A 24,402-nucleotide genomic window follows, 5' to 3' on the forward strand; every position below is an offset into this window, starting at 1 on the left:
TGTTGGTTTTCATGATACTTATTTCCCCTTTATGTGTAATTCTCATACTGCAAAGATAAAAATATCTTTTTTATTAACATAGAAAATCTTATAAACAAAACTCTGAGGCCATCACTATGTTTGCTGATGTAGCTGTTTGACAGCTGTTTGAGGGTTTGTGATTTTTTAAAAAAAACCCACAAAATTTAATTTGCATAATGTTAAATCTTCAAATTCTAGGGGCACTTAACACTCAAAAATACAAAAGCTCAATGCAATTTATTTCGTTTCTAAGTGGAAAAATGTAAATTTGCTTCCATATGGTGGACAACAGGAAAAGCCTATGTATTTGTAATGTATTAAGTTCACTGGGCTTTTATGGGCTTTTTCACTAATTTTCAGTCTAGTCCTTGTATCTTATTATCCTCAGAGAGCCACTTAATGCTGACTTTGTCCTAAATCTCAAGGGATTCTCCAATGTTGTCTCCACATAACTGATAACATCACAAAGAACCAATTTCATATGCTCTCGTTCAGCACTTTGTTACCTGCAGCCTTTCACAGAATCCCAGAAATTCAGGAAACTGGAGAAGTGGGGGACGTAAAAAACTAGATTAGCAGTATGTGAAAGTCCTTAAGAAACGAAAAGAAAAAAAAATCCAGCAAAGAAGGTCCATCTGAAAAAAGTCTGTTTGGCAGTAGCTTAATTTTTCAGCAAGACAAACACACTGCAAGTCCAGAAAAAGTTTTCCTTCGCATCACAAATACAAGAAAATGCCATTAGTCATGGACAGGCCTCCCCACTGCCTGGACCCAACATCAGGGAAGCAGTGTGGAATCGTCTTGATAGGAAATGGAACAAAATTAACATCCAAAGAGGAGCTTTGAATATCGTTCAAGAAGCCTGGACAACTATTTCCGAAGACTGCTAAAAAAATGACAAACTGATAAACAGTTAAGGCTGTCTTTAAGAACAAACGTCGTCATACAAACTATTGACTTTTACAATTATTAGAATTGCACAAACTCTGTTGTTGCCTTATATGCTTTATTTTCATGCATGTTTGCACATGTTTCAATAATTTGGTGCAACCACCTTCCATTTTCCTAGCAAAGCGTAAAGAAATAGGGGGTGACTCAACTTTTCTTTAAGGTGAGTATCAAGCCCGGTGTCTAGCAACACTTGGTCACGTTTCGGATACAGTTAAAACGTCTCATAAAAGGACCGCAACTACTGAACAAAGGAAACGGTGCTTGTAGAGATCATGTGATATAATCGTAAACTCCAAAGCTAATTAATAGCTAAACTAACAATAACCAAAAAATGCAGAAAAGAACTCATGCCCGTTTCACTCTCGTTGAGCAGTGTCTTCCTCTGTTCATTTAAGTGAAAACTTCTGGAAACCAGAAAATTGTTCCTCAGTCACCTTTAAAGTTCAGCAGCTCTCCTTTCTGTCAAGCTTCACTAAGATCATTAGTCTCGTTTTTCCATCAACTAATAAAAATTCATGTTGACATGCTTGTTTTTCCTGACGCCTCAGGGTGTCTCCCTGTGTAAATGTACTTACGTATATGGTGCCTCCATGTTCTGTATTCTTACCTAATGTTAGTTTATTGCCACACAACAGCGTGCCAGTAATAACTAACCATGCAGCCCATTGGTGGGGCCCATGTTTATGGATGTATTTTTATGACCCCTTGCTAACCTTTTTTTGGATGTTAACCCTGATGGACGGCTACCCTTTGATGTCTGCCTTGTGATGACGCATTTTCCACCCTTTTGCAGTTAAGGGCGGTGATCTCACAAGTGATTGTGCCTTCTCGCTTCAAATGAGTAGTGCAACTTTAGCATCTGTGTTCAAATTTGGGCATACGTTTTGAACCACACGCTCATATCCAGATAAATCTAGAAACACTTTGCTATGTAAACATTATCAGCCCAAAGTATTGTTCAATGTTTTGGCTTACAACTTTTAATTTTACAGCTGCAGATCGGAAAATGCTTTCTAAAAAAACAGTTTTTAACAGCTCTCTTGGCTCTGTCTAAAAGTTTTTTTAAAAATTGCCTACATGTATCGGAAACAGTTGGATTGTCTTTTTTTTCCACCAGTTGCCTGAGTTTAATAGACAAGATATGATTCGTTAATTGTGTTTTATACTGACTGGCGCACAAAGCCTACACAACCAGTAGGGGTGTTTTGTCCTTCAACCAAAAAATAGTGGTGCTTTATTAGATCATAGAAAAATATATATATCAAGAATGAAAAGAGCAAAAAAAACAAAACAAACAAACTCTTGATTCTTTTGCTTTGATGTAGTTACTTATCTAAGGTGGAAAGTTTTTTGTTTGTTTGTTTGTTTGTTTTGTTTTATTTTTTGCTTCGAGCCCTGTGTACAGGAGCTGCATGCAAAAAGATCTTTTGTTAAAAGGGTTGGCGTAATAAGCAAATGCTTCAGCCAATACCTTTTGATTAGCCTTGTCTCATGCTTTCTTGCTTTGTGGTAATCTTTATTCTGTCTTCACTGAGATATTTGAATGCTAATCAATAAAATTAAAAATAAAAAAAAAATCAAATCATTTCATACCCCGTACACTGTTGCTGCATTGTAGCTCCTTCACTACTGTGTACAGTATACAATCTAACATTTAGAAATTGTTCAAGATCTGTTGTCTGAGCAGTACCAAAGACTACCGCTACAGTACAGTACTAAAGAGTGGCTGCTCCTGGCTCATCTGTTTCTTGTTTTTTCTCATGGCTCTTCTTGTGTTGAATTACCATCTATTTTATTTTAGCAGTTCTCTTAATTTTCTGTCCCAATAAAGTTACTCAATGTGACCACACAAAAGTTGTGCCTTTGTTGCTGCTTGCTGTTAAAATGAAATTGAGGCTGTTTTTAGTCTGCGGATAGCACAGGCACTGGAAATAATGCCTCTATATTATCTAAATTGCCTTTGAAATTTCTGAAGTCGGTTCCCACTTAATTTTTCTTAATTTGATGGGTAAGGCTCACTTGTACTGCATGCAGAGCTGTTTTTCTTTTAACAAGACCAGCTCTGGGGATATGGCTCTGCTGTGGTGACCAGGCAGGTACTGAAGCATAAAGTCATGCTTCAAGAGCCAGATGTCACATGTTTGCATGGCACATTGTGCATCCTAAGAGTTACGTTTTGCAAGCGTACTTCACATTTTATTTTATTTATTTTTTATTTGTGTTCCAAGTGAACAGAAGTACAACTAATCGAGGCCATTCGCTTTCCCCAAATATATTATGTGACATTTTGGACCATCCTACAGTAATAATTTACTGTGGTCTGTTCTTTATCAAGCTCATAGAGCTAATGGGAAATCTGAAGACCCTTATTTTGCAATACTACAAGTTTTCTCTGGTCAACAGACGTTACCTTTTCAGCATGTAGAGATGTTGTAAGATGGAATTATGTGTGAGTACTTTAGTGTCATTTTGCACGGAGCCATATTAAGCCACTTTCAAGGATACACTGTGCCTGAAGGCTCCCATTGAGAGAGTTCTGAAAGTGTGACTCCTAGTAACATTTTATGTAGCATGAGCAAAAGGATAGCATAGCTCCACACCTAATTAATTCACAGTTCTTGTCATACTGTCATGTTAGACTAAACCTTCCTACAACTGGAGACAAGATATGAGAGCCACGTCACTAATAGTTAAACAACCAAACAAGCTGAAATTGAGCATTTACCAACATAAGCTCGCATCCTCTGAACAGACACAAATACTGAAGACAGTGAGGAAATAATTATTTACCCCTTGCAGAATTTGTAAGTTTGCTCTCTTTAAAAAGAAAACAACGCTCTCTCAGGTGACACACAGATTAGAATTGATTTATCAGTCACAGATACTTGATGCATGCTCAATCATCCAGATGAACAGAATCCACCTTTTGGGAATCACAGATACTTGTTATCTATCGAGACACTCATATAAAATATATAAAGCACACCTGTCCACAGAATCAGTTTTTTCCATTACAACTTCTTCACGAACATGGGCAAAACCAAAGCGCTGTCAAAGGATGTCAGGGGAAAGATTGTAGGACGACATAAGGCTGGAAAGGGCTACAAGTCCATCAGCAAGAAGCTTGATGAGAAGTTGATGACTGCTGCGGTTACAGAGAATTGGAAGAAATGTAAAATTACCATCAGTCGTCCTCAGTCTGGAGCTCCATGCAAGATCTTACCTCATGGGATGAGGATGATCATGAGAAAAGTGGTAGATCAGCCCAAAACTACACGGACTGATGGACTGATATCTTGCAACAACTACAAGGTCGCCGTGACCCAAAGACCTATTATGGACACTAATATGTCTAATATGGACACTGGATGACTTTCGCGCATTCACGGGCCAATGGAAGGGACAATGTACCATAAAATTTTGAACAAAAACCTCCTTCCCTTCAATGTTCCTTAGGCAGAACACTGAAGATGAGTTGTGGCTGCGTCTTTCAGCATGACAATGACCCAAAAAGTCCGAGGATGCTAAAGGCGTGTGCTGCTGAACTTGGGGAGCCGCTACAACGAGTCTTCAATCTCAGTCTGCGACTGGGGAGAGTGCCCACCCTATGGAAGACATCCTGCATCGTCCCGGTCCCCAAAAGGAACCGGCCCAATGAGCTGAATGACTTCCGACCGGTGGCACTGACATCACATCTTATGAAGACTCTAGAGCGGCTCTTCCTCAACCTCCTCCGACCACAGGTACAACAGGCCCAGGACCCACTACAGTTCGCCTACAAGTCGGGTGTGGGAGTGGAGGATGCCATCTTGTACCTCCTGCATAGAGCCCACTCACACCTCGATGGGGGAAAAGGCACGGTCAGGATCCTGTTTCTTGACTTTTCCAGTGCCTTTAATACCATCCGGCCCTTTCTGCTTCAGGAGAAACTGAACAGGATGGAGGTGGACCCCTGCCTGGTGGCTTGGATCTCCGACTACCTCACCGACAGGCCACAGTACGTCAGGCTGAAGGACATCACGTCTGACACTGTGGTCAGCAGCACAGGAGCACCACAGGGAACTGTGCTGTCCCCTCTTCTCTTCACCCTGTACACCTCTGACTTCTGCTACAACTCTGAATTATGTCACATTCAGAAGTTTGCAGACGACACAGCCATCATGGGGTGTATCTGGGATGATCAGGAAGAGGAGTACAGAAGTCTGGTGAGGAACTTTGTCACATGGAGTCACACAAACCACCTGCAACTCAACACCTCAAAGACTAAGGAACTGGTTGTGGACTTTGGGAGGTCCAGAGCAGGTCCACTGCCGGTTCAGATAGAGGGGGAGGAGGTGGAGGTGGTCAACAAGTACAAGTACCTCGGGCTGTGGGTGGACAATAAACTGGACTGGTCATGCAACACAGAGCACCTGTACAAAAAAGCCCAAAGCCGACTGTACTTCCTCAGGAGGCTGAGGTCTTTTAACATCTGCAGGAAGCTCCTGAGGATGTTTTACCAGTCAGTGGTAGCTGGAGTACTTTTCTATGCTGTGGTGTGCTGGGGGAGCAGCACAGCAAAGAAGGACTCATCCAGGCTGGAAAAACTGATCAGGAAGGCTGGCTCTGTGGTTGGCATGAAGCTGGACACTCTAGTGACAGTGGCAGAGAAAAGGACACTAAAGAAGCTGCTGGATATTATGGACAATGCTGGGCATCCTCTGCACACGGCCATAAACAACCAGAAGAGTCTGTTCAGTGACAGGTTGCTTCTCCCAAAGACAAGAACCAACAGACTTAAAAACTCCTTTGTTCCACACGCCATCAAACTGTTTAACTCCTCTGTGGAGGGGAGAGGAGGGGAAACAGGAGGACAAAGGAGGGGGGAACAACTAAGCTGTAGTGTCTCTCCACTTCACTGTGTAATACCTTTGTGCAATACTTTTTGTTAACAATCATACTTGAAATGTGCAATTCACTTGTATTTTTATTTTTATTTTTATTCCTATTTATTCTATTTATCCCCTTTGTATATTTTATCTATATATGTCTTTGTATTTATATATGTGTGTGTGTGTGTGTATATATATATATATATATATATATATAATATTCTTGACTCTGTAACTTCTGTCGGTGCTGTGCTTTTTTTGGAAAACAAATTTCCCAGAGGAACCTACCCGAAGGATTAATAAAGTTCTATCTTATCTTATCTTATCTCAAAACATCTCGCCAAAGAAAAAAAGAGTGTCTACAGAAGAAGCACATTAAGGTCATAGAGTAGTTTAGCCAGTCTCAAGACCTCAGTCCCATATAAATCTGTGGAGGGAGCTAAAGCTTCGAGTTGCTAAAAGCAGTTGTAACGCAAATATGATATCTGTTACACAGTCAAAAAACCTAAAGTATTCAGAGAGTTTCTGTAAAGAGGAGTGGCCCAAACATCCCTCCGGAAACGTGTGCAAACCTGGTGGTCAGATACAAGAAACATCTCGCTGTGCGTGGCAACAAGGGTTTCTCCACCAACTAATAAATCATATTTTGCTTGGGGATAAAATACTTATTTCACCAAAAGACAAATGCAAATCAATGTATAACTTCTATGTAAAGGGTTATTTTCTAAATATTTTATTGGTATTCTGTGTCTCTCCATTACAATGAAACACTGTTCACATGAATATGAATAAAAAATAAAAATAAGGCAGAAATCTTGTCTCTGGACTCGCTCCACAGACATTCCCAGTTGTGTGCAGGAGGTGATTCACTTGTTCCCTTTGTCTGTTTTATGTCAACCTGACATTCTGAACTAACAGAGCATGCTTGATGTCTGTTATCCTTTTGGTATCAGTTCTGGGTTATCGTGGTGAAATCATCCTGAGTTTCTTTCTGATTGTACTTTCTGTTACACGTCAGTGTAGGAACTGTGCACAAGCATTATGATTTTTCCATTTTCCCAGAACTCTCATTTCCCAGCTGTAAACCTGTTCATTGCAGAGAGAATATAAAAAGGACTGTGTTTATACAGATCCAACGTGCTTTACACTTTACAATCCATTAACCTATTTGCAGAGACATGAGCATTCAATGTGCCCACCTAACCAACAGAAGCAATTAGGACTTTAGTCTTCTTTCAATGAGAATGGGCATGTGGACAGGAAAAGAACCATTAGTCCTGCATTTGGTGGGATGTAGCCTTGCAGATTTACATCTTCTTGAAATAATAATGCAAATGCATATTAAAACCATTTTTGAGACTATATTGAAGCACATGCAAAATGGCTTGTGGCTGTAATGAGCGCACTGATTTAATGTGATGGGACACATTGATGATCCAGGGACTTACACAGATGATTTTCTATTGTGGGAGTTAGAGACTAAACTGGATAAGAATAAAACTGTCTAGGTCAGGGGTGTCAAACTCAAATACACAGTGGGCCAAAATTCAAAACTGGAACAAAGTCGCGAGCTAACGTTAATATTTATTGAAATATATTTATTCCTCCAGATATAAGAATGAATCTTTTCTTATGGACTCAAACACGTTTTGCTGAAAAACTGAATATGGAACAAGCAAAGCTTAATACTAAACAATATATATATTAGCTGTATAATATCAGTAGGCCAGCTCTAATAATAATTTGGTATGGCTTTGCGGGCCAAATGTAAATAGGCTGCGGGCCAAATTTGGCCCGCAGGCCAGAGTTTGACACTTATGGTCTAGGTCAATGTCTAGATCCAGTTTCTAGACAGCGACCTATGATGGTCTCTCAAAGGTGAATACCTGGTAGACAGGCACACACCTATTGGGACATACTGTAAAAAAAATCATTGCAGAGGAAGAGCAGGAGTTAAAGGATACAAACTGGGCCGGTGGTGAAAATTTCTTTGACATCCATTAGCTGCTGGTGAAAAAGGACAGGATGCATTATTCTGCTGAAAGCCTTTCAGCAGGCGCCTTTCCTTTTCTTAGCTGACAGGAATGGCAGCCAGTGTGGTCTTCTGCTGCCGTAGCCCATCTGCTTCAAGGTTCAACAGAGATGCTCTTCTGCATACCTTGTATGTAATGAGTGGTATTTTGAATTGCTGTTGCTGTTGCCTTTTTTGTACTCTTCTCTATATACCCTAGAGATGATTCTGTGGCAAAATCCCAGGAAATGAGCAGTTCTGAAATGCTCAGACCAGCCCACCAACATCCATGCCACGTTCAAAGTCATTTAAATAAACTTTCTCCCCAGTTCTCATGCTCGATTTGAATTTCTTCAGGTCATCTTGAGTATGTCTACCGGTGTAAATGCACTGATTTGATGCCTTTTGATTGGCTGATATTTGCATAAATGAGCAATTAAACAGTTAAACCTAATGCAGCTGCTGGTGAGTTTATGTGATTACCTTGTATTGGAGTGCTAGTCTTGAAGAGATCTCTGCTTAGGCAATCTAAAGCTCTGCTGAAAGACTTGTGCTGGTCATAGACTAAATTACGAAGTGATTGTTGGCAGCTGACTGACTTTACTGGTCAGGCATGTTTAAACCTTCTTTTGGCTGTAGTGGCTGTTGTGGTTAAGTTGGAGATGCTGCTCCATGTGAAGGAATTCAAGTTTTTAAAAGCCATCAAAGGCAAGATGGAGACTGGTGCAGCACTGGCATTTGGAGTGATGCGGGCATTTTAATAATACCTATCGAGATTTCAGACCTCATTTATAGTCATGAATTCAGTGGGAGTATATAGAGTTCTCGCAGCAAGATGAAGCTCAGCGAGACTCTTGCTCCTGTGCATGTAAAGAAGCCAAGGTAGTTAGAATGTTTAAAGCACTTTGAAGCTTATTCTGTTGGAAAGAGTTCCTGTGAATGTCATTAAAAGTCCCACCTTGCCAGCAATATGAAATGGGATTGTAAGCTTTTGAATGGGAGTTTTTCGAATCTACCCGAAGTCTGTGTTTTCTATCTGAAAGAGCTGGCATTAAGAGCGCTAGTTGTAAGACAGCATTTAGTAAGCGCATACGTGTCTCTTCTCAGTTTTTTTTTTATATTTTTGTGTGTTGACCCAGTTACCAATTGTGAAAAGCAGAGAAACGCAGGAACTTTTCAGCCCACGAAGCCTAAAGTCACTGCTACCATTCATTAGCTACTTTTCCATGCTACAGCTGTGGTCAGTTCCAGAGATCAAAAGATGCAGAAAAAACATCAGAAATGGTTTTACAGGCGAAAGTAGGTGGCAATATAATGACTGAAGACTTTCAAGCCCTTATCCCTTCACAATGGTGGAAACTGAGCTGCAATTACCCAGCATGGGGGAAACAAAAGACTTGGAAAATGCATTAAGCCTTGTCACTTAGCGTTCCACAGCAACATCAGCAAACCCTGCAGCCCAATGCTGCTCGAGAGTTCAAAGCACACTTTTAAATGCTAACCGAGAAGAATTTTTATTTTATTGCATTAGATATTGTGGAGCAGATTTCAATTATCTTCATTTTCTCTGAACTTGTGTTTCACACATTGAAGTTTTTAATGTCTATTTGGAGCATATCTGCATGGATCATTAAAGTCTATAGCATCTGCTTTTGGGAAATAGTGTCCAACAGATTTCTATTTTTTTAAGAAGTTTCTGCACTAATCAGTTTCTGTTTGAGAAATCGTTCCGTTTAAATGCCTGCAGCTGGTATGACGATCTGCAATGTGGTCTAAAGATATTTGGTCGTCCAGCTGAGACACTGACTATTTTTTAAAGATTAAACAGATGGAGCACATCACAAAGTTTTAAGGACTTGAGGTGTCTCCCAAAATCATTTTTCTCAGAAGATTATTAGATAACTTGTCATATTTTCCATTTCCATGACTTTATATTAAAAGATTTATTAAACTATAATCCCAGAAATTAGGTGGTGCATTGAATAGCATGTAATAATGATTTACAGGTGATAATGAACATCAAAAAACTATGTAGGTTTAACCGTACTTACTGACTACAACCACTGTTGTGCGGATGACATGTAGATGGTTGGTGTGAGAGAACAGAATGAGATGGATGCAGATGATCTGCTCTGGTGACCCCCAAAGGGAACAGCCAAAAGATTGCTCAACACAATTTCATATAACCAAATTATGTATCTTGACTCGTCTGTGCTAAGAACCACCGGGTCCCTAATGCATGAGCCTCAGCATGTGTAACCAGTGTTTTCAGTGAGAAGAAACACAAGGAATCATGTGACAGATGATGATGGCACCATAGTCTTTTGAGAATCCCAAAATCTAGTGAGATTTAGTAATCTACCTCTAAAACATGTAGAAGTAGTGCTGTTGAAATGTGATTCATTTACTTTTCTTCTTTGCTGCACGTTGCATCCACGTTCCAATAAATTTTACAGCTGGGAGTGACGCAACATTCCCATGAATCTGGTGGACAGCAGTTTGGACTGTTGCCACAAAGCAAGAACATCCTGGGTTCAAATCCACCACCTGATCTGTGTGGGGTTTGCACGTTGTCCCTGTGTCTGCGTGGGATGTTTTCAGGTACTCCAGCTTCCTTGCACAGTCTGAATTAGTGGGGTTAGGTTAACTAGTGATTCTAAATTGTCCATACATGAGTGTGATTGGTTGCCTGTCTCTCAGTTAGCCCTGTGACAGACTGGTGATCGGTCCAGTGTGTACTAACCTCTTGCCCTATGGCCCCCAGTCCCTCGCCACCCTGAACTGGATAAGGGGAGATGGATGGATGGGGCATTAAAGGACACTAGCTTGTGAATCCCCCATCCCTTCCATCTGTAGGCTCTTCATTTCACCTGCTAGCTGAAGATCAACACCCAACAACAATGTGCTGACTTTTTTTCTGAGTCACTTTTCACATTCTTCTCTTTCTTTCTTTTTCTTACAATGGCACCTCAGCAAAAGGCAAACCCGCTTGAAAAATCAACAAAAGAATGTTTCTGCCAATAAGAGGGGCTTTCAGTACCATCAGCCTATTTATTCCTTAATGTCAAACTTGCAGTGTTGGGAGACAAACAGCTCCTGACTGTGTGACCTCATTAGCCTGTCCATGTCGAACGATAGAAAGAGGAGTAAATGCCAGTGTTAGCTCAGCTGACAGAGCTGGAGATGATTCATTGCAGAAATCCATTAGTCTGAGACTCGAGACGCCGACAATTAAGCTATGCCTCTCCCATCAATGTGCGGCTTGTTAGAGCTAATAATCACGGTAGTAGCCAGCGTCCCTCTGGGACATCCCAAACAATCCAACAGCCTGGGAGGGAACTGACTCGGATTTTCCCTTAAGCCCACTCATCATTTATTCTTATGTAATTGCCAGAGGGTATCTGGTGGGTGTGTCAAGTGATATTTACTGCCACTGTTGCGTTGTGTGAAAGGGTCCCACACCCTGTCAGGATCTGGGGGAAAAAAGGGTGCCTTTTACATCATTCTTTTTACCATGAGAGTATTATGCAAAATAGCAGCGCTACAATGATACCGATGATGTTGAGCCAGTTTTCAGACACACATTTCACAGCAACAACTCTTTAAAACGTGCAGGTCTTAACAGGTGTGTGAGTCTAGACAGAAATCACACACAGCATGCTGTTTCCTCCTTTGTCCAGCAGATGGTAGGTTATGAAACAAGTATCTGTATGCAACCCTTCTTTCTCCTTGCTCCTGGGTTGCTTACAACAGTGAGCATTAACCTGAGGTTGTAGATGGAGGGGGCAAAGGGCTGTAAAAGAGTTGACATCAGCTCTCAGCAGCATCCAGCGGGTTGTAATGGCCACTCTCAGTCCTGTTAGCTTCTGGTTGCACTGCATTACGTAGTTGCTTGATGAGGCTTTAATGCTAATGTATTTGTCATATAAACACTTTATTTTTTGCTTTAGGGAGTGAGGTAGTCACCGAGCAATTTAATTGCAGGGGCGCCTGTGTGAGAGAGAGCGATAGATTTTACAGGTTTGTGCTGTGTTTGCTCGAAGACCACAGTTATTTCACCCACACTCCACCTCTTTTTTGACATGGTAAAGGCTGAGGAATTGTAAGTCTCTACATTGACCAAAAGCACTGCTCACATAACCTACAGATGCCATTACATAACCAAGTGTGCTGCATTCGGTTATCAAAACAAATGAGTCTGATTGCAATGCAGCCTCCCAGCCATGAAAGACAGGGAGGGAAATTTTCTTTTTTTGGAAGGAGCAGAAAGGGAAAGAGTGAGAAAAAAGAAAAACACAGCACCCTGAAAGTGTTTAGACCCTTTGGCCACACATCTTTGTGATTAGGTAGACCTCAGAAGCCTTTCATGTGAGCAATGTGTAAAACTCCAGTGAGCACATCCTGTGCGGTGTGTGGCGTGTCCTGCTCGGCCTCTCATTAAATACACTCGATTGAGATTTATTTCCAGGAGCTATGTGGGAAAGTTATGCGGAAGTGGCACGTTGTGTGAGATTAGACAGGTTTTTTTCCCTACTTGCCAGGAGATAAAAATGCCTTCTGTGGACACAAACGAGAACTCGGGAGGGTTCGTGTATATTTGGAAAATTTCCTCAGCTGAAGTGAACATGTTGCACTGAAATATTTTCCAACATCTGCCACCCATCAGGACGTCTGCTTTCTGAGCCACTGCTGCATTCCTGAGCCGCTCCCTCTACCTGGATGAAAAAGAAGAAGAAGAAGAAGAAAACCCTTCCCTGTCGTTCTCCTCAGCGCGATGCTTCTAAATGGCTACCATTGTGCAAACGTCAGATCCTGTGAGAACTAGCACAAGTTTTTTTCTTTTTTTCAGGTTGTTATTCTTCAATCATACATTTCATACTTTTATGGATGGAACCTTAAGGTTATAAAACTTAAATCGGAGGCTTAAATCATACAGAATGAGTCTATTAAAGAATAAAAAAGCAGAATATGAGTCGAGAAGCGTTAATGTGATGGTAGCAAAACACTGTTTTAGTGCCCTTGAAAACCACAGTTTCTAATACCAACTGTGTTACCCCTGTTTCCTGCTCTTTGCTTGTTTCTGTCTCATAGCAGTATTCATGCCTCTTAAACCAAAACCTGGAAGGGAGAGTTAAGTCCTCCCTGCTCTGTTTGACTGTTTACAACTGTTTAGCAGACCCCTGCAATTTAAGAGCCAGCAGGGGCCAATGCATCTAATTCACTTTTTAAAGGCAGTTGCTAAAGAGTAGTCAATTTGGTAATGCTGTGTGAAAAAAAGAAAACAAAAATGAAATAAAAAGAAAAGCGTAACTGGGAATGTATTCATGATATACAATAATTTCATTGTCCTTGTTGCATGGTGTCTAATCCCAGCCCATTCAGCGCAGCACTTAAGATTCTTGGCATACTCCCATACTCATTGCTACTCATGAACTTAATCTTTTTTTTTTTCCTCTTCTCAGAATCGGTCAAGTGTGTGGCTTAGCCAGATCAAATGAAAGCAAACTAGCTCGCTGCAGAACGGCATTCCAAAAGCACAGAAAGTCAGGAGAGCGAGCCTCCAAGGTTGTGTTATATAAGAGCAGAACGAGCCGCTCGGTGTCTGTCTGAGAATCTGTTGGCTCTATTGAATGATATAACAGAGGGCTTAAATATCCCCGGTGTGCCGTTAGTTTGTCCCGTCCCGCAGTGCAGTCTGAACAGACTCGACTCTGGGCTCGTCGTGTTTCATATAAATAAATCAGTTTTATTGTAGCATATAAAATTAAATCATTTTACAATTTATTCCAGTATGACACATAATATCCAAATAAAGTAGCTACATTATTTTTTTGATAAATAATATTAATAACAATAATAATAAAAAAAAACATTCATTCATCCTTTGACATGTTTCGCTTTGTCTTTTTTTCTTTCTTTTTTTCTCATGAAGGGAGGTCAATAGCTGCCACAAAACATGAACAATAATGCCCACGTCAGGAAGGAATGAAACCGCGCGCCTGTTAAACAAGTCGAGAGGTTACATTTCATCGTCTGGTGTCTTTTTTTTTCTTTCTCTAAAAAAAAAAACCAAAGATACAACATGATAATGCTAATTGAAGTTGCGCATGTGCATATCTACATATACACACACAAGTCTACAGTTTGGGTCATGTCTGGTGTACGGGATCAAAATATACACAGTGAATCGATATCAGCGACTAAGATTATTGTACAAATATTAATTACATCTTGCTCCTTAACGAAGCTACTTCAAATGCTCCAATTAATACGAAGCAGTTCATATTAGGCATGCTGAGTCACAGCAAACAGTGCACTTCTTTAAGTCCTCATGATGTAAGCCAACAATTCCTTGGGAATCTCGTTACAACAAGAAGCTGGTAGTTGATTGGTGGTCTATTTACACCCCTGCTTTCATCTAGACTGCCATTGGCTGCCAATGATGCTGCTGCTGCTGCTGATCTCTTTCTCTCGCTGAGGGGTTTGGCTGCTCCTCACCAATTAGTCTCTGAACTTGTGGATGTCGTTGGAGAGGCGGTAGAAGGGATAGGAGGCTTCGTTGGCATGGGGACAGTTGTAGGTGCACTTGCAGGACTCGATCATCATGATGTTCTTGTAGAAGGTCTCGCCGTCCTCACAGCGGAACTTGACGCGGATGGTTCTGGTGTCGTGGGGGCTGCAGCAGCGGCTGTCCATGCAGGTTCCGCAGTACCTGGGTCTGTACTTCTTCAGGCTGGAGCAGCCGGCGTAGGTGAACTTCACCGGCTGGCTCGATCTCTTAGTTCTGCTGCACTTCTTTCCCTTCTGCAAGAAGAATGGGTACAAGAGCGACAATTGTCAGTTGTGCACCGAGACCCAGCTGTAGCATACCTTCAGCATCATGCGTGCTTCCATTGGATTGGTTCAGCTAGCTGGCTCAAGCTTACCTTCAGACTGGAGTAAGGTGACTGGGTGCATGGCCGCACTTCGCAGATTCTCGACTCTCTGACCAGCTTGCATTCACTGTTGTTGTTGGTGACTCGGGTGGAGATGCCAGTTCCACAGCTCTTGGAGCACTGGGACCAGGGTGTGGTTTGAACGATGCACTTCTGGCTCTCGAACATGTGGTGGACTTCCGGCTGTGGTCTGTATGCTACGATTAAAAAGAAGGAATGAAAACATTAGTGAAATTGAATGCAGTTTATTTTACCATCTCACTTGAACCCAGAAGAAAAACCTTCAGAATTAAAGACTGCTTTCTTACCTGGTAGGGACTTCAGCCCTCCCTTGACAATTGAAATGAGCTCATTCATGTTGGTGAGATCATCTTCCAAATCCTTCATCACTGAGTCTTTGCCAAAGATCTTCTCTAGGATGTCTGTCTCCTTGCTGTCCTCACACACCCACTCTTCACAGCACTGGCCTGCTACCTTGACCAGCCTGGGGTTGGCACAGCCCAAGTTGGGAAGAGAGAGCTCCTGCGGGCACAGCGGTACGCATCCCACTGCCCCATCAATGCATGTGCACTGGTGTTTGCAGTTGGGCTGGAAGCTCTCTCCATTCTGGTAGATCCTGCTGTTGTACTCACATGGTCTGCCCTCTGACTTGGCTGCAGCAAGCAGGGAGAAAAAGGAAAAAACAGAGGGAGAGGAATGTTATTCTTTCCTGCTTTGCTCAAAGAAGTCTGCTGAAGACATCACATGGCTGCCAGATAAGGATCAGTTAAACTGTGAAATTCTTCAGGCTGCCTGTGAGGAGTCTTTTTCCCTCCACAGTGGGCTGCCTGTGCTTTGAGGTTCAGACTAGTTTCCTCCTAGCTGCATTCCATAGTGTTGAAATCACATAGGTTCCCATATTCTTGAATAATAATCCCTCTTATTAAAAAAAAGTCTTCAGGCTAAGTCATGAGGCATGCACATCTGGAGCAGGATGATCTTTATACATACCTCGGCAGATGCCACGAGTAGTAGCAGCAGCAAAACTGGCCCCAAAGTTACACTCCAGTCCTTTAGTGTGGTCACAGGGCTCGGTCAGACTACAGTCCTCGTTCAGCTGCCTGGCGCAAACTTTGCAGCAGCCGCAGCCATCCAGGACGACACTCACGCCGGGTGCGCACTGGGGCATCTCCCGAGGGCAATCACACACGGAGGGGCAGGAGGTGGAGGAATAGGAGGAGGAGAGGACCTGTATAACCAAAAAAGAAAAGAAAAACACAAAACCATATTTTAGAAACGTTTAAATCAAGCGACATAGAATGGCTTACAACAAGATAAACTTGTCTCAAAAGAGCAGCTTCTCCTCTCTCTAACTAAATGTGGGGAATTAAAACTGCAAAACGTTTCTCTTTATATTTCAGTGAAGAGTGAGAGAGAGCGAGACTCACCAGGTTAAAGCTTCCGAGGAAGGCAACGACAACAATAAGCACCAGCATCTTGGATAAATTTCTTGTGCGCGTTCAAAAGGAATCCTGCTCTCGGTGTAAGGAAAAGTCTGTCTTCGGAGGAGTCCTTAAGTATTCCCTCTCTTAGCCGTTTGTCTCTCTTAATGTCTTTGCTGGTAGTCTCTATCGTCAGAGGCTCCTTTAGAGTAGAAGAAGCTCTCAGTGAAGCGCTTGCAGTCTGCTGAGGTCCGGCCACCTCCGTACTTTTATACTATAGTGAGAAGCTGACGTCGTCGCTGGCCTGCCTGCTGAACTGTTCCCAAACTATGCCAGGAATGTTTCTCGGCGCATTTTCCATCCAAGACCTAAGCTCCACCCTGTCTAAACCTTTCTCTTTTTTTCTCTCTCTCTCTCTTTCCCAAATGGATTTTTCCCCCCTGGATCCCATCTGAACACACTTTTCCGTCTCACATTTTTCCCTTCTTGTTTATCCCCCCTTTCATTTTCTTCCTCTGCTCGTCCCTCACGTCTATCACATCAGCTTCATTTGAGGGGGTTTTTCTGAAGTGGTGAACTTGACAGGCTTTATTGTCACTTTTGTGTGTGTGTGTGTGCGCGCGCGCGCGTGTCTGTGTGTGTGTGTCAGCCGTTGAATTTTAGAGTCACTTGTCTTCATATAAGAATGTCATGCCGCAGAATATCCCCAAAATAGCATCCCAAGACTTAAAGATCAGATCAGAAGTTTGAACAAAACTTTATTATGGATTAATTTAAGTGTCAGTTATGCAGCTGAACATGTTCGACTGTTGCTGATTACTGTGTCAGGCATGCTTTTGCCTACACAGTAATTAGGCGCAGATCAGTTGATTAAATACACTTTGACAAGACGATGAACACGTTTAAAATAACCGTACGAGCGTTTCTCTTAAAGGTGTAGGCAGAAATACGTTGAACAGTCTATTTCTGGCTCTCCGGTGCCTTTATTCAGGGGAGCTAAGCATTACCAGATGCGCACCAGAGCTCAGACGTAACAATATTGCCATATTTGGTATGGCAGTAGCTTGCATTATTAACATATTTCTCTCCCCCTTGGCCAGCATTCCTGACAGCATAAAGGCTTGTTAAATATGTTCTTCATGCAGGGAAATTCCTTTGCCTTTCATCCTTTGAAGCAGTTTTGCCCCCCTTACACACTCACACAATGTGTCCATCACGTTTCGTGGGGGGAAGAAAGAAAGTGGGTCCCGCTGTAGGTGAAGTGATCCAATTTTCCGCAAGAGATGCCGTGATGTTAGTGGTGTTTGGTGGGGGGAGACAAACACTTGGGTCTTTGTCTTAGTTTTTAACAACACGAGTCTCAATAAGTCTCTTCCACCTGAGTTTTGAAATGATTCCGAGTTATAATAGCTTTGACCAGATGGCAGCGAAATGCGTAAAGACGAGATATAAACCGTTGTTATTGTCACGACGGGATGGCAGATTCCAAACAGGATTTCTTTTTTCTTTTCTTTTTTTGCATGAGGGCAAAGAGTTTGTTTGTGTTTGTAAGGATCGGACATTTCACTTCTCCCCTCTTCCCTGTAGCCTTATGTGTAGACTTTACATAACGGTACAGTGAGACAGCAGCACTGAGCAAGACGGCTGAAGAGCCTCTCCGGTGAGTTTGGACTTCCTTTGTTTTTTTGTTCTGTTTTGATTTTTACTCTAGTGTGCCTAACATTGGTGACTAGCCTCAGAATAAAATCCCCTTTATATGATAATAGAACATAGCAGATACATTTCTTCTAAAAACATAAATAAATAAACCAGCCAATAACCATTGGTAATACTCTTCTTCTTTGTTTTCTCGCAAGAGACACTTTTTAAAAGATCTTTTAATAGCCTATAGGTTTCCCCACGTGGATTGATTGTCGTGGTTGTTATTTTTGTGGCCATATTTTTATAATTCCAATTCAAGACACTAGATGGTGATGTGTAAGGAATAACTGGTGAATGACCATTTGTTTTATTATTATAATTTAAAGACTGACCAGAATCCAAACGTCAAACCATCTTTAAATAGAGGAGGACGTATTCATGTGATAACAGTCCTTGTCCGTGAAGCCTCTTACTCACGTCTGTGTGAGTATTCAGACTGGAGATGGACGTGTGGGTGCAGCCTTTTTGGATAGGGGGTGTGTCTTTGTGAGCACACGTGTAGTGTTCCTGTGTGCATTGCAACGCTGTATTATGGAAATGGGTCTCTGTTTTTGTGGCAGTTATACATTTTTTTAAAGGGAGATTTCTATGGTGGCCCTGGGAGATCGAACGCACTGAAAATTTAGAAAACAGCTACAAAAGCACGGAAAAACACAACGGAAGTTAAATAAAGTACAATACAAATAGAAAAAAACACAGTAGAATTTGAATGAAACACAACGGAAGTTGAATAAAGTACAATAGAAATACAAAAAAACAGTAGAATTTGAATGAAACACAATGGAAGTTGAATAAAGTACAATAGAAATAAAAAAACAACACAGTAGAATTTGAATGAAACACAACGGAAGTTGAATAAACAAATGGTAATACAAAGAAATGCTGCAAAAAGCGCACAAAACGCAACAGAATTCAAATAAAACACAATAGAAATAGAAAAAAAACACACAAGTGAAGTTTAGGAAAACAATAGAAATACAATGAAAAATGCTGCAAAAGCTCAGAAAAAACTCAAAAACACAATCTAAGTGATTTTGAGGAGATAACTTGATGGACCAGCTGCAGAAGTGACAAGCAAACAGTAGGTAGCTAACATCAAACATGCACAATATCATATGAGTTGTGTGATTAAAACACATGTTACAAATCCAATAAGTCTTTAAGCGTTTTAAGGGGCAATCCTTTGCATGTTTTCCTTTCTTGTTATTCCCACAGCTGTTTGGTCACATTGTCTCCACTAAAACCTTTCACTTGTACATTTTTGTGAATTTGTTTATTTTTCTCCTTCTGTTGTGTTTTCATCAACTTCTGTTGTATTTTTTCTGTTTTCATTGTGTTTTGTATGCTTTTGTGGTCGTTTTCTTTTTAAATTTCCTGATGTTTTCTTAAGTTGCAGTGCATCTGACCTCGCCGGACAACCGTAGATATCCCACACCGAGACCCTCTAACACACGTCCAGCATGGTTAGGCTGGATAAAGACACAGTTTATAGTGTGTTAAGCAGGCTTGATGAGGAAAGTTGATTTTTTGAAGCTTAATCGTGCATTTAATTCAACAAATGTTTGTAAAAATAAACACTGAAGTGGGAGAACACTCCTTTAATGGTCATTTATATTATTGCTTTGTTTGATTGTCCGCTGCTCAGTTGTCCTTCAGTGTTGTAATGGTTTTATGCCTACCTCTGTGTGTGTATGACAGCATGTCTGCATCCGTCCCAGTGTTACAATGATGGGAAGCAGTGTTTTCATTTCACGTCAGTGGAGAATAACACGCAGCAATATTCATTCTATTATTCCCCATTCATTTTAGGAAACATTCCAAAAGCTGGATGTGCGTCTTTTGTTGTAATTGCCCTGGCCAAATAGTTTCCACTAAAGCCATCGGAGAGCCCGTCACGCAAACAGCACACATCACGGTCCTTTGACCTTCGTGACGAGGGACTCGCTCTCCTTCTTGACAGAATCGATGATTGGATTGTTGTCACTGCTCTGCATCTGAGCGACTTCAAAGCCTCTGGCTGGGAAGTCTAAGCAGTTTCAACGTTGACCAATGCTTGAGAGATTCCAAGGCTCACTGTGATGGAAGCCCATTGTCAGAACCCATCAGGACTGCATGACCTTCAGGAAGTCTAGACGGGTGGCAGCCCTCAGCTTCCTTATTTATGTTTAAGACACGGATGGACCAGGATCTACATGTTTAAACAACAGATCCCATTGTAGTATAGCCAAGATAGATGTCATAACTAGCATGCAGTTTGTACTAGCAACACTTCCTTCTTCTGTCAGCTCACGGAGAAGCAGGAAATTTGATGAGTTACAGCTTGTTCGCATATGAATGGCTGCTTAGATTAAGCAAGCAATTAAAACGCAGAGCCCAGTTCTGAAGAAATATAAATCTGACAAGTGCACAAGAAGACAAACACATGAGATCACACTTTCACACGAATTTCTGATGTAACTTTGTGATACCAGACTTCCTGATTCATTAAGAAGGAAATCAGCTTAGTGAAGGTTGACCTCAAGTGCTTAACTGTTATATCATTGTTATACTGGCACAGACAGTGTTCACTACGGTGTTGTTCAAGGATATTTTTCGAAAGATAATTTCATTTTGGGTCTGATGATCATTTGGATTGTGCTTTCCTTTTTTGTTGTTTGCTTACTAGTGCTCTGAAATATGTTCTGATTCTGTAATCTGCTGTAGTTTCACATTGCACAAACATGTAGTAAACCGAGGGTGCTAATTATCACGTAGTTGCCCATAAGAGGTCATTTCCTTTGCACATCCAAATGCATTTCTGTGTTTGGTAAAAGATGGGAGGAATCTTTCGTCTTTTGCATTCTTGTTTTTTTAGTCATCAGCGACGCATCAGTTTTGCGTGAAAGGCACACATTTTCCCCCAGTGGCTATTTTTGAATACTTACAGTAACTCCAGCTTTGCTTTCCTCCCGTTGTTGCATACTCATACTTTGCTTCCTGTTGAAATGTTATTTACTGCGTGAACCAGCAAAGCCAGAGAACATGCTAATCTTGAAATATAGTCGGACCATTTCCACAGCAGTCCTAAGAACCTTCTGGCTCTGTCAGCAAATGACAAAAGAGGAACCTCCTGTTTGTCCAAAAAATGTACTTTGGAGCTCTGATAACACGGAAACATGTCTTCCATTTCATCTTAAATTAATTATAGCTAAGACAAGTTCAAGGTAAAAAAAATTCTCTTTGACACTTGGCTCCATTAACATTTCTCTGAGGTTTAGTGCATTCCAGGAGTTGTTGCGCGATGAGGAGATTAAATGTACCGGTGTGTCTGATTTTGCTCAACCTGCCTGCTCTGATTGTAATGAACATGACGGGTAACGTTAACAGATTCCGTGCAAACAGACAAAGTGTCCAAGTCTTCTCCTACACCGGTGTAGAAGTTGTCGCTAAATTTATTGGGAACAATGTTTGGCTGTGAACTAATACACATTTGGTGTAATAGCAATTACTTATACCTGAAGGATTATCTATCTACCTCAAGGCCAATTCCCTGAATACGCTGATTGCGCTCAACTGTGGGTGTAAGTGCCTGTATATGGTCGATTAACTATAGTAAATGATGATAAATGTTACTGCAGCCTCTTCTTTCAATGAAACTTGGCTTGTTGATGCTGTTTAAAAGGTTTCATTCACAGGAAACTCGTATAGCTGCTAATGAATGATAAATTTTTATGTATGAAATTTATCCTATTACGTTATTTTTCAGCGTAATTAGGCACAGAGAGTGAAACAACCTTCGATCACCTGTGTAATCATGCATGTCTGTGTCACTTCAGACATCTACGATCTTATGACGAGTTCAATCATAACTGCTTCCGCAGCCCGCTGTGCCGCTTCAGATCCATCTCTGCTTTCACCATTTTGATTATATAGCTGCACATTGTACCAGCCAGGTGTGCCTGAAGTATGAGGGCTTTCCTTCGTCTAAAGTAAGCCAAATTCCTCAGCTTGGAGAGAGAAAAAAGAGGCTTTCTTTTGTGCCACGTCCATCTGCGATCAGGAATGATGGGGAAGGGGAAAAAAAGAAGTCTGAGTGGGGGCAGGTGTTAAAGCTGGGCAAGGGTGGTGGTGGTTGGTGATCCTGGCTGGGGTGGGGAAAAAAAAGAAGAAGGAATGCGGGGCTTCTGGAATGTACTGGAATGTTTAGAGCAGTCGAGGATAATTGAGTGAATCTGGAACAAGAAAAGACAAACCCAGGTCCCGCAGTGGAAGAATGTGCTTCTGGGACGTCTGAAGAAACATTCCATCCATTCAGACAGCTTCACCGGGCCCAGAACCTTCCTTAGATGGCACCGTAGGGAATACAACCCCACCAGCCCACCTCCACCCATGCACCATTCCTTCTATACATACATATTTAACAGTGAGCTTCCTTTCAAATCCTTCTTTCCCTACATACCATACAACAAACTTCTCTTTTTATATATTTATAGTCTTTCCCTTTGAGTTATGTGTGCAGTATTTGTTTCAAGTCTGCCAAGATGAAAGCAGATACACGTCTCAAGAATATCAAGTTCAAGAATGAAGTTGTGCACACGTTTCCTTCATTTCGAAATGTATTTTGACCCAAGTTGGAATGGTGTGGGAATCAAATAGATATCTGCTACTCATCTGTCTTTATGTTCCCAGTTTGATCAAGATCCACACGCTATCCTTTGTGTAGTGAAGGTCTTTTGTGAAATGTATTTCTCAGGGATACAGTTATTTTTTCATTACCAAACTTAGTGTTGAGGTCAAGGAGATTCCTTACTTTGTTGGCAGCTCCTCTTCTGACATTACACTGTGGAGCTGTTTCACCTAAAATGTCATATTTTTCCCCCTAAGAAGATGCGGGAATACTTATTATCAATCTGTCAATGCAATCTCATCAGTGTTGTAAAGACGCTTGTTTTTCTTCATTCAAGGCATGATGATCAACTATTTATTGCTTTTTTATTGATGACAAGTAAAGTCAAGTAAAGTTTTGTGCTTTTAATATTTCTTCCTACATTTAAATTCCAAATTAAATGCTAAATGCTCTTTTTCAGTGCAACTAACCTTCACTTTATGCTTGTTCCTTTGATAAGCACCACCAAGGGAGTCATAAAGTAGTTACTGCAGGTTTAATATAAATATCGATTTACTACAATGAGGATCATAATCAGAGGAAATAACATACAGTGGTGAACAATGACAGCATTTCCATAATTCAGTAGTTTCTAGAACCAATTTTTACGGTAATAACTTGGAGTAATTGTTTTCTGCGTCTCACGTCACTGTTACACTGTTTCTTCTATGCATTGAGGTTTATGTTTATGGACAGCTCTCTTAAGGTCCTGCCAGTCAGGTTGATGTTTGAACACTGTAAAACCTCTAGTCTTTTGTTTTTCAGCCATTCTGTTTTAGATTTGCTGCTGTTCTTGGGATCATTATCCTTTGAATGACCCAATTTCAGGCAAACTTTAGCTGTCACATAGATGGCCTCACATTTAACTCTAGAATATTTTCTTATACAGAGGAGCTCATTGTCACCTTGCTGATTACAAGTTGTCCAGGTCCAAATGAGCCATTCCTGTTCAATTTTTTTCTTATTGTACTATAATGAACTTTAACATTTCACATGCTGACTGAGTCTGAGACGTGACTGTTGGATTTAGTTTTGTTTCTTTTGTTTGTTTTCAGTTTCTCTGACCGTTGCGCTGTCTGACCTTGAAGTGCATTTTCCAGGATACCCACTTCCGAGAAAATTGCGACATTGGCCTGAATGCTCCAAGCTAGCAAGCAGCCAGAACGTCTGCTTTTGTAGAGGCAGTCACCTCTGCTGATGGTCAACAAATCAAGTGTGAATCAAGTTTGATTACCCTCATAATTACCCTGGAAGTGTGGGACATAGTTTTTCACAGGACTGCATCCTGTGAAATGTCCCCCCACATAACTGTAATGTGTTATTAACAGGATTAGAGAAGAACAAATAGATGTCACTATGGGGACACCAACAAGCTAAAATGGTCTAAGTCAGGGGTGGGCAACTCCAGGCCTCGAGGGCTGGTGTCCCTGCAGGTTTTAGATGTCCTTGAACCAACACAGCTGATTTAAATGACTAAATTAGCTCCTCAACATGTCCTGAAGTTCTCCAGAAGCCTGGTAACGAACTAATCATGTGATTCAGGTGTGTTGACCCAAGGTGAGATCTAAAACCTGCAGGACACCGGCCCTCGGGGCCTGGAATTGCCCACCCCTGGTCTAAGTATTTCATTTATTAATTTTATTGTTTATTTATATTTTTATGGATGATGCACTGATCGCAGACCACTTTTAATTTCGTTGTACCTGCGACAATGACAGTAAAGACATTCTGATTCTAATTGACCAGCCAACAGTCCACAGCATTATTTACAACCACATACGAAGGGAAATGTATATCCTATAACTGAAAAGCTACATCCGGGTAGTGTTTTGCATTTTCCTTGGCA

The 24,402-nt window shown here is 41.2% G+C and overlaps 2 protein-coding genes across 2 annotated transcripts in view; one reads left to right on the plus strand and one right to left on the minus strand.

The window, feature by feature from the left end:
* Positions 1 to 13,579: 13,579 nt before the first annotated feature.
* Positions 13,580 to 16,474, minus strand: ccn1 (cellular communication network factor 1). Its single transcript, XM_006803997.3, has 5 exons — positions 16,217 to 16,474; positions 15,780 to 16,017; positions 15,098 to 15,442; positions 14,781 to 14,986; positions 13,580 to 14,658 (listed from the first exon to the last, which is right to left on the minus strand). Exons 1-5 carry the CDS (start codon positions 16,262 to 16,264, stop codon positions 14,356 to 14,358), a joined length of 1,140 nt encoding a protein of 379 aa, XP_006804060.2. The 5' UTR covers positions 16,265 to 16,474; the 3' UTR covers positions 13,580 to 14,355.
* A 1,220-nt stretch (positions 16,475 to 17,694) lies between these two features.
* ddah1 (dimethylarginine dimethylaminohydrolase 1) overlaps positions 17,695 to 24,402 on the plus strand; it is an 89,401-nt gene continuing 82,693 nt past the window's right edge. The window contains exon 1 of the mRNA XM_035913492.2: positions 17,695 to 17,870. The gene's annotated coding sequence lies outside the window, so the exon portion shown is untranslated. The remainder of the gene's footprint in view (positions 17,871 to 24,402) is intronic.

Source organism: Neolamprologus brichardi, chromosome 17, assembly GCF_056152115.1.
Source record: "Neolamprologus brichardi isolate AB-2024 chromosome 17, ASM5615211v1, whole genome shotgun sequence".
Classification (NCBI taxonomy): Eukaryota; Metazoa; Chordata; class Actinopteri; order Cichliformes; family Cichlidae; genus Neolamprologus; species Neolamprologus brichardi.

What these genes read in the sequence shown, in the direction of transcription:
- ccn1 (XM_006803997.3), bottom strand. Translation starts at nt 16,264, where the DNA reads ATGCTGGTGCTTATTGTTGTCGTTGCCTTCCTCGGAAGCTTTAACCTG. An exon ending in AGGGCTGAAGTCCCTACCAG is followed by an intron (nt 14,987 to 15,097) that starts GTAAGAAAGCAG and finishes TTTTAATCGTAG; the next exon opens with CATACAGACCACAGCCGGAA. An exon ending in CACCTTACTCCAGTCTGAAG is followed by an intron (nt 14,659 to 14,780) that starts GTAAGCTTGAGC and finishes TTCTTCTTGCAG; the next exon opens with AAGGGAAAGAAGTGCAGCAG.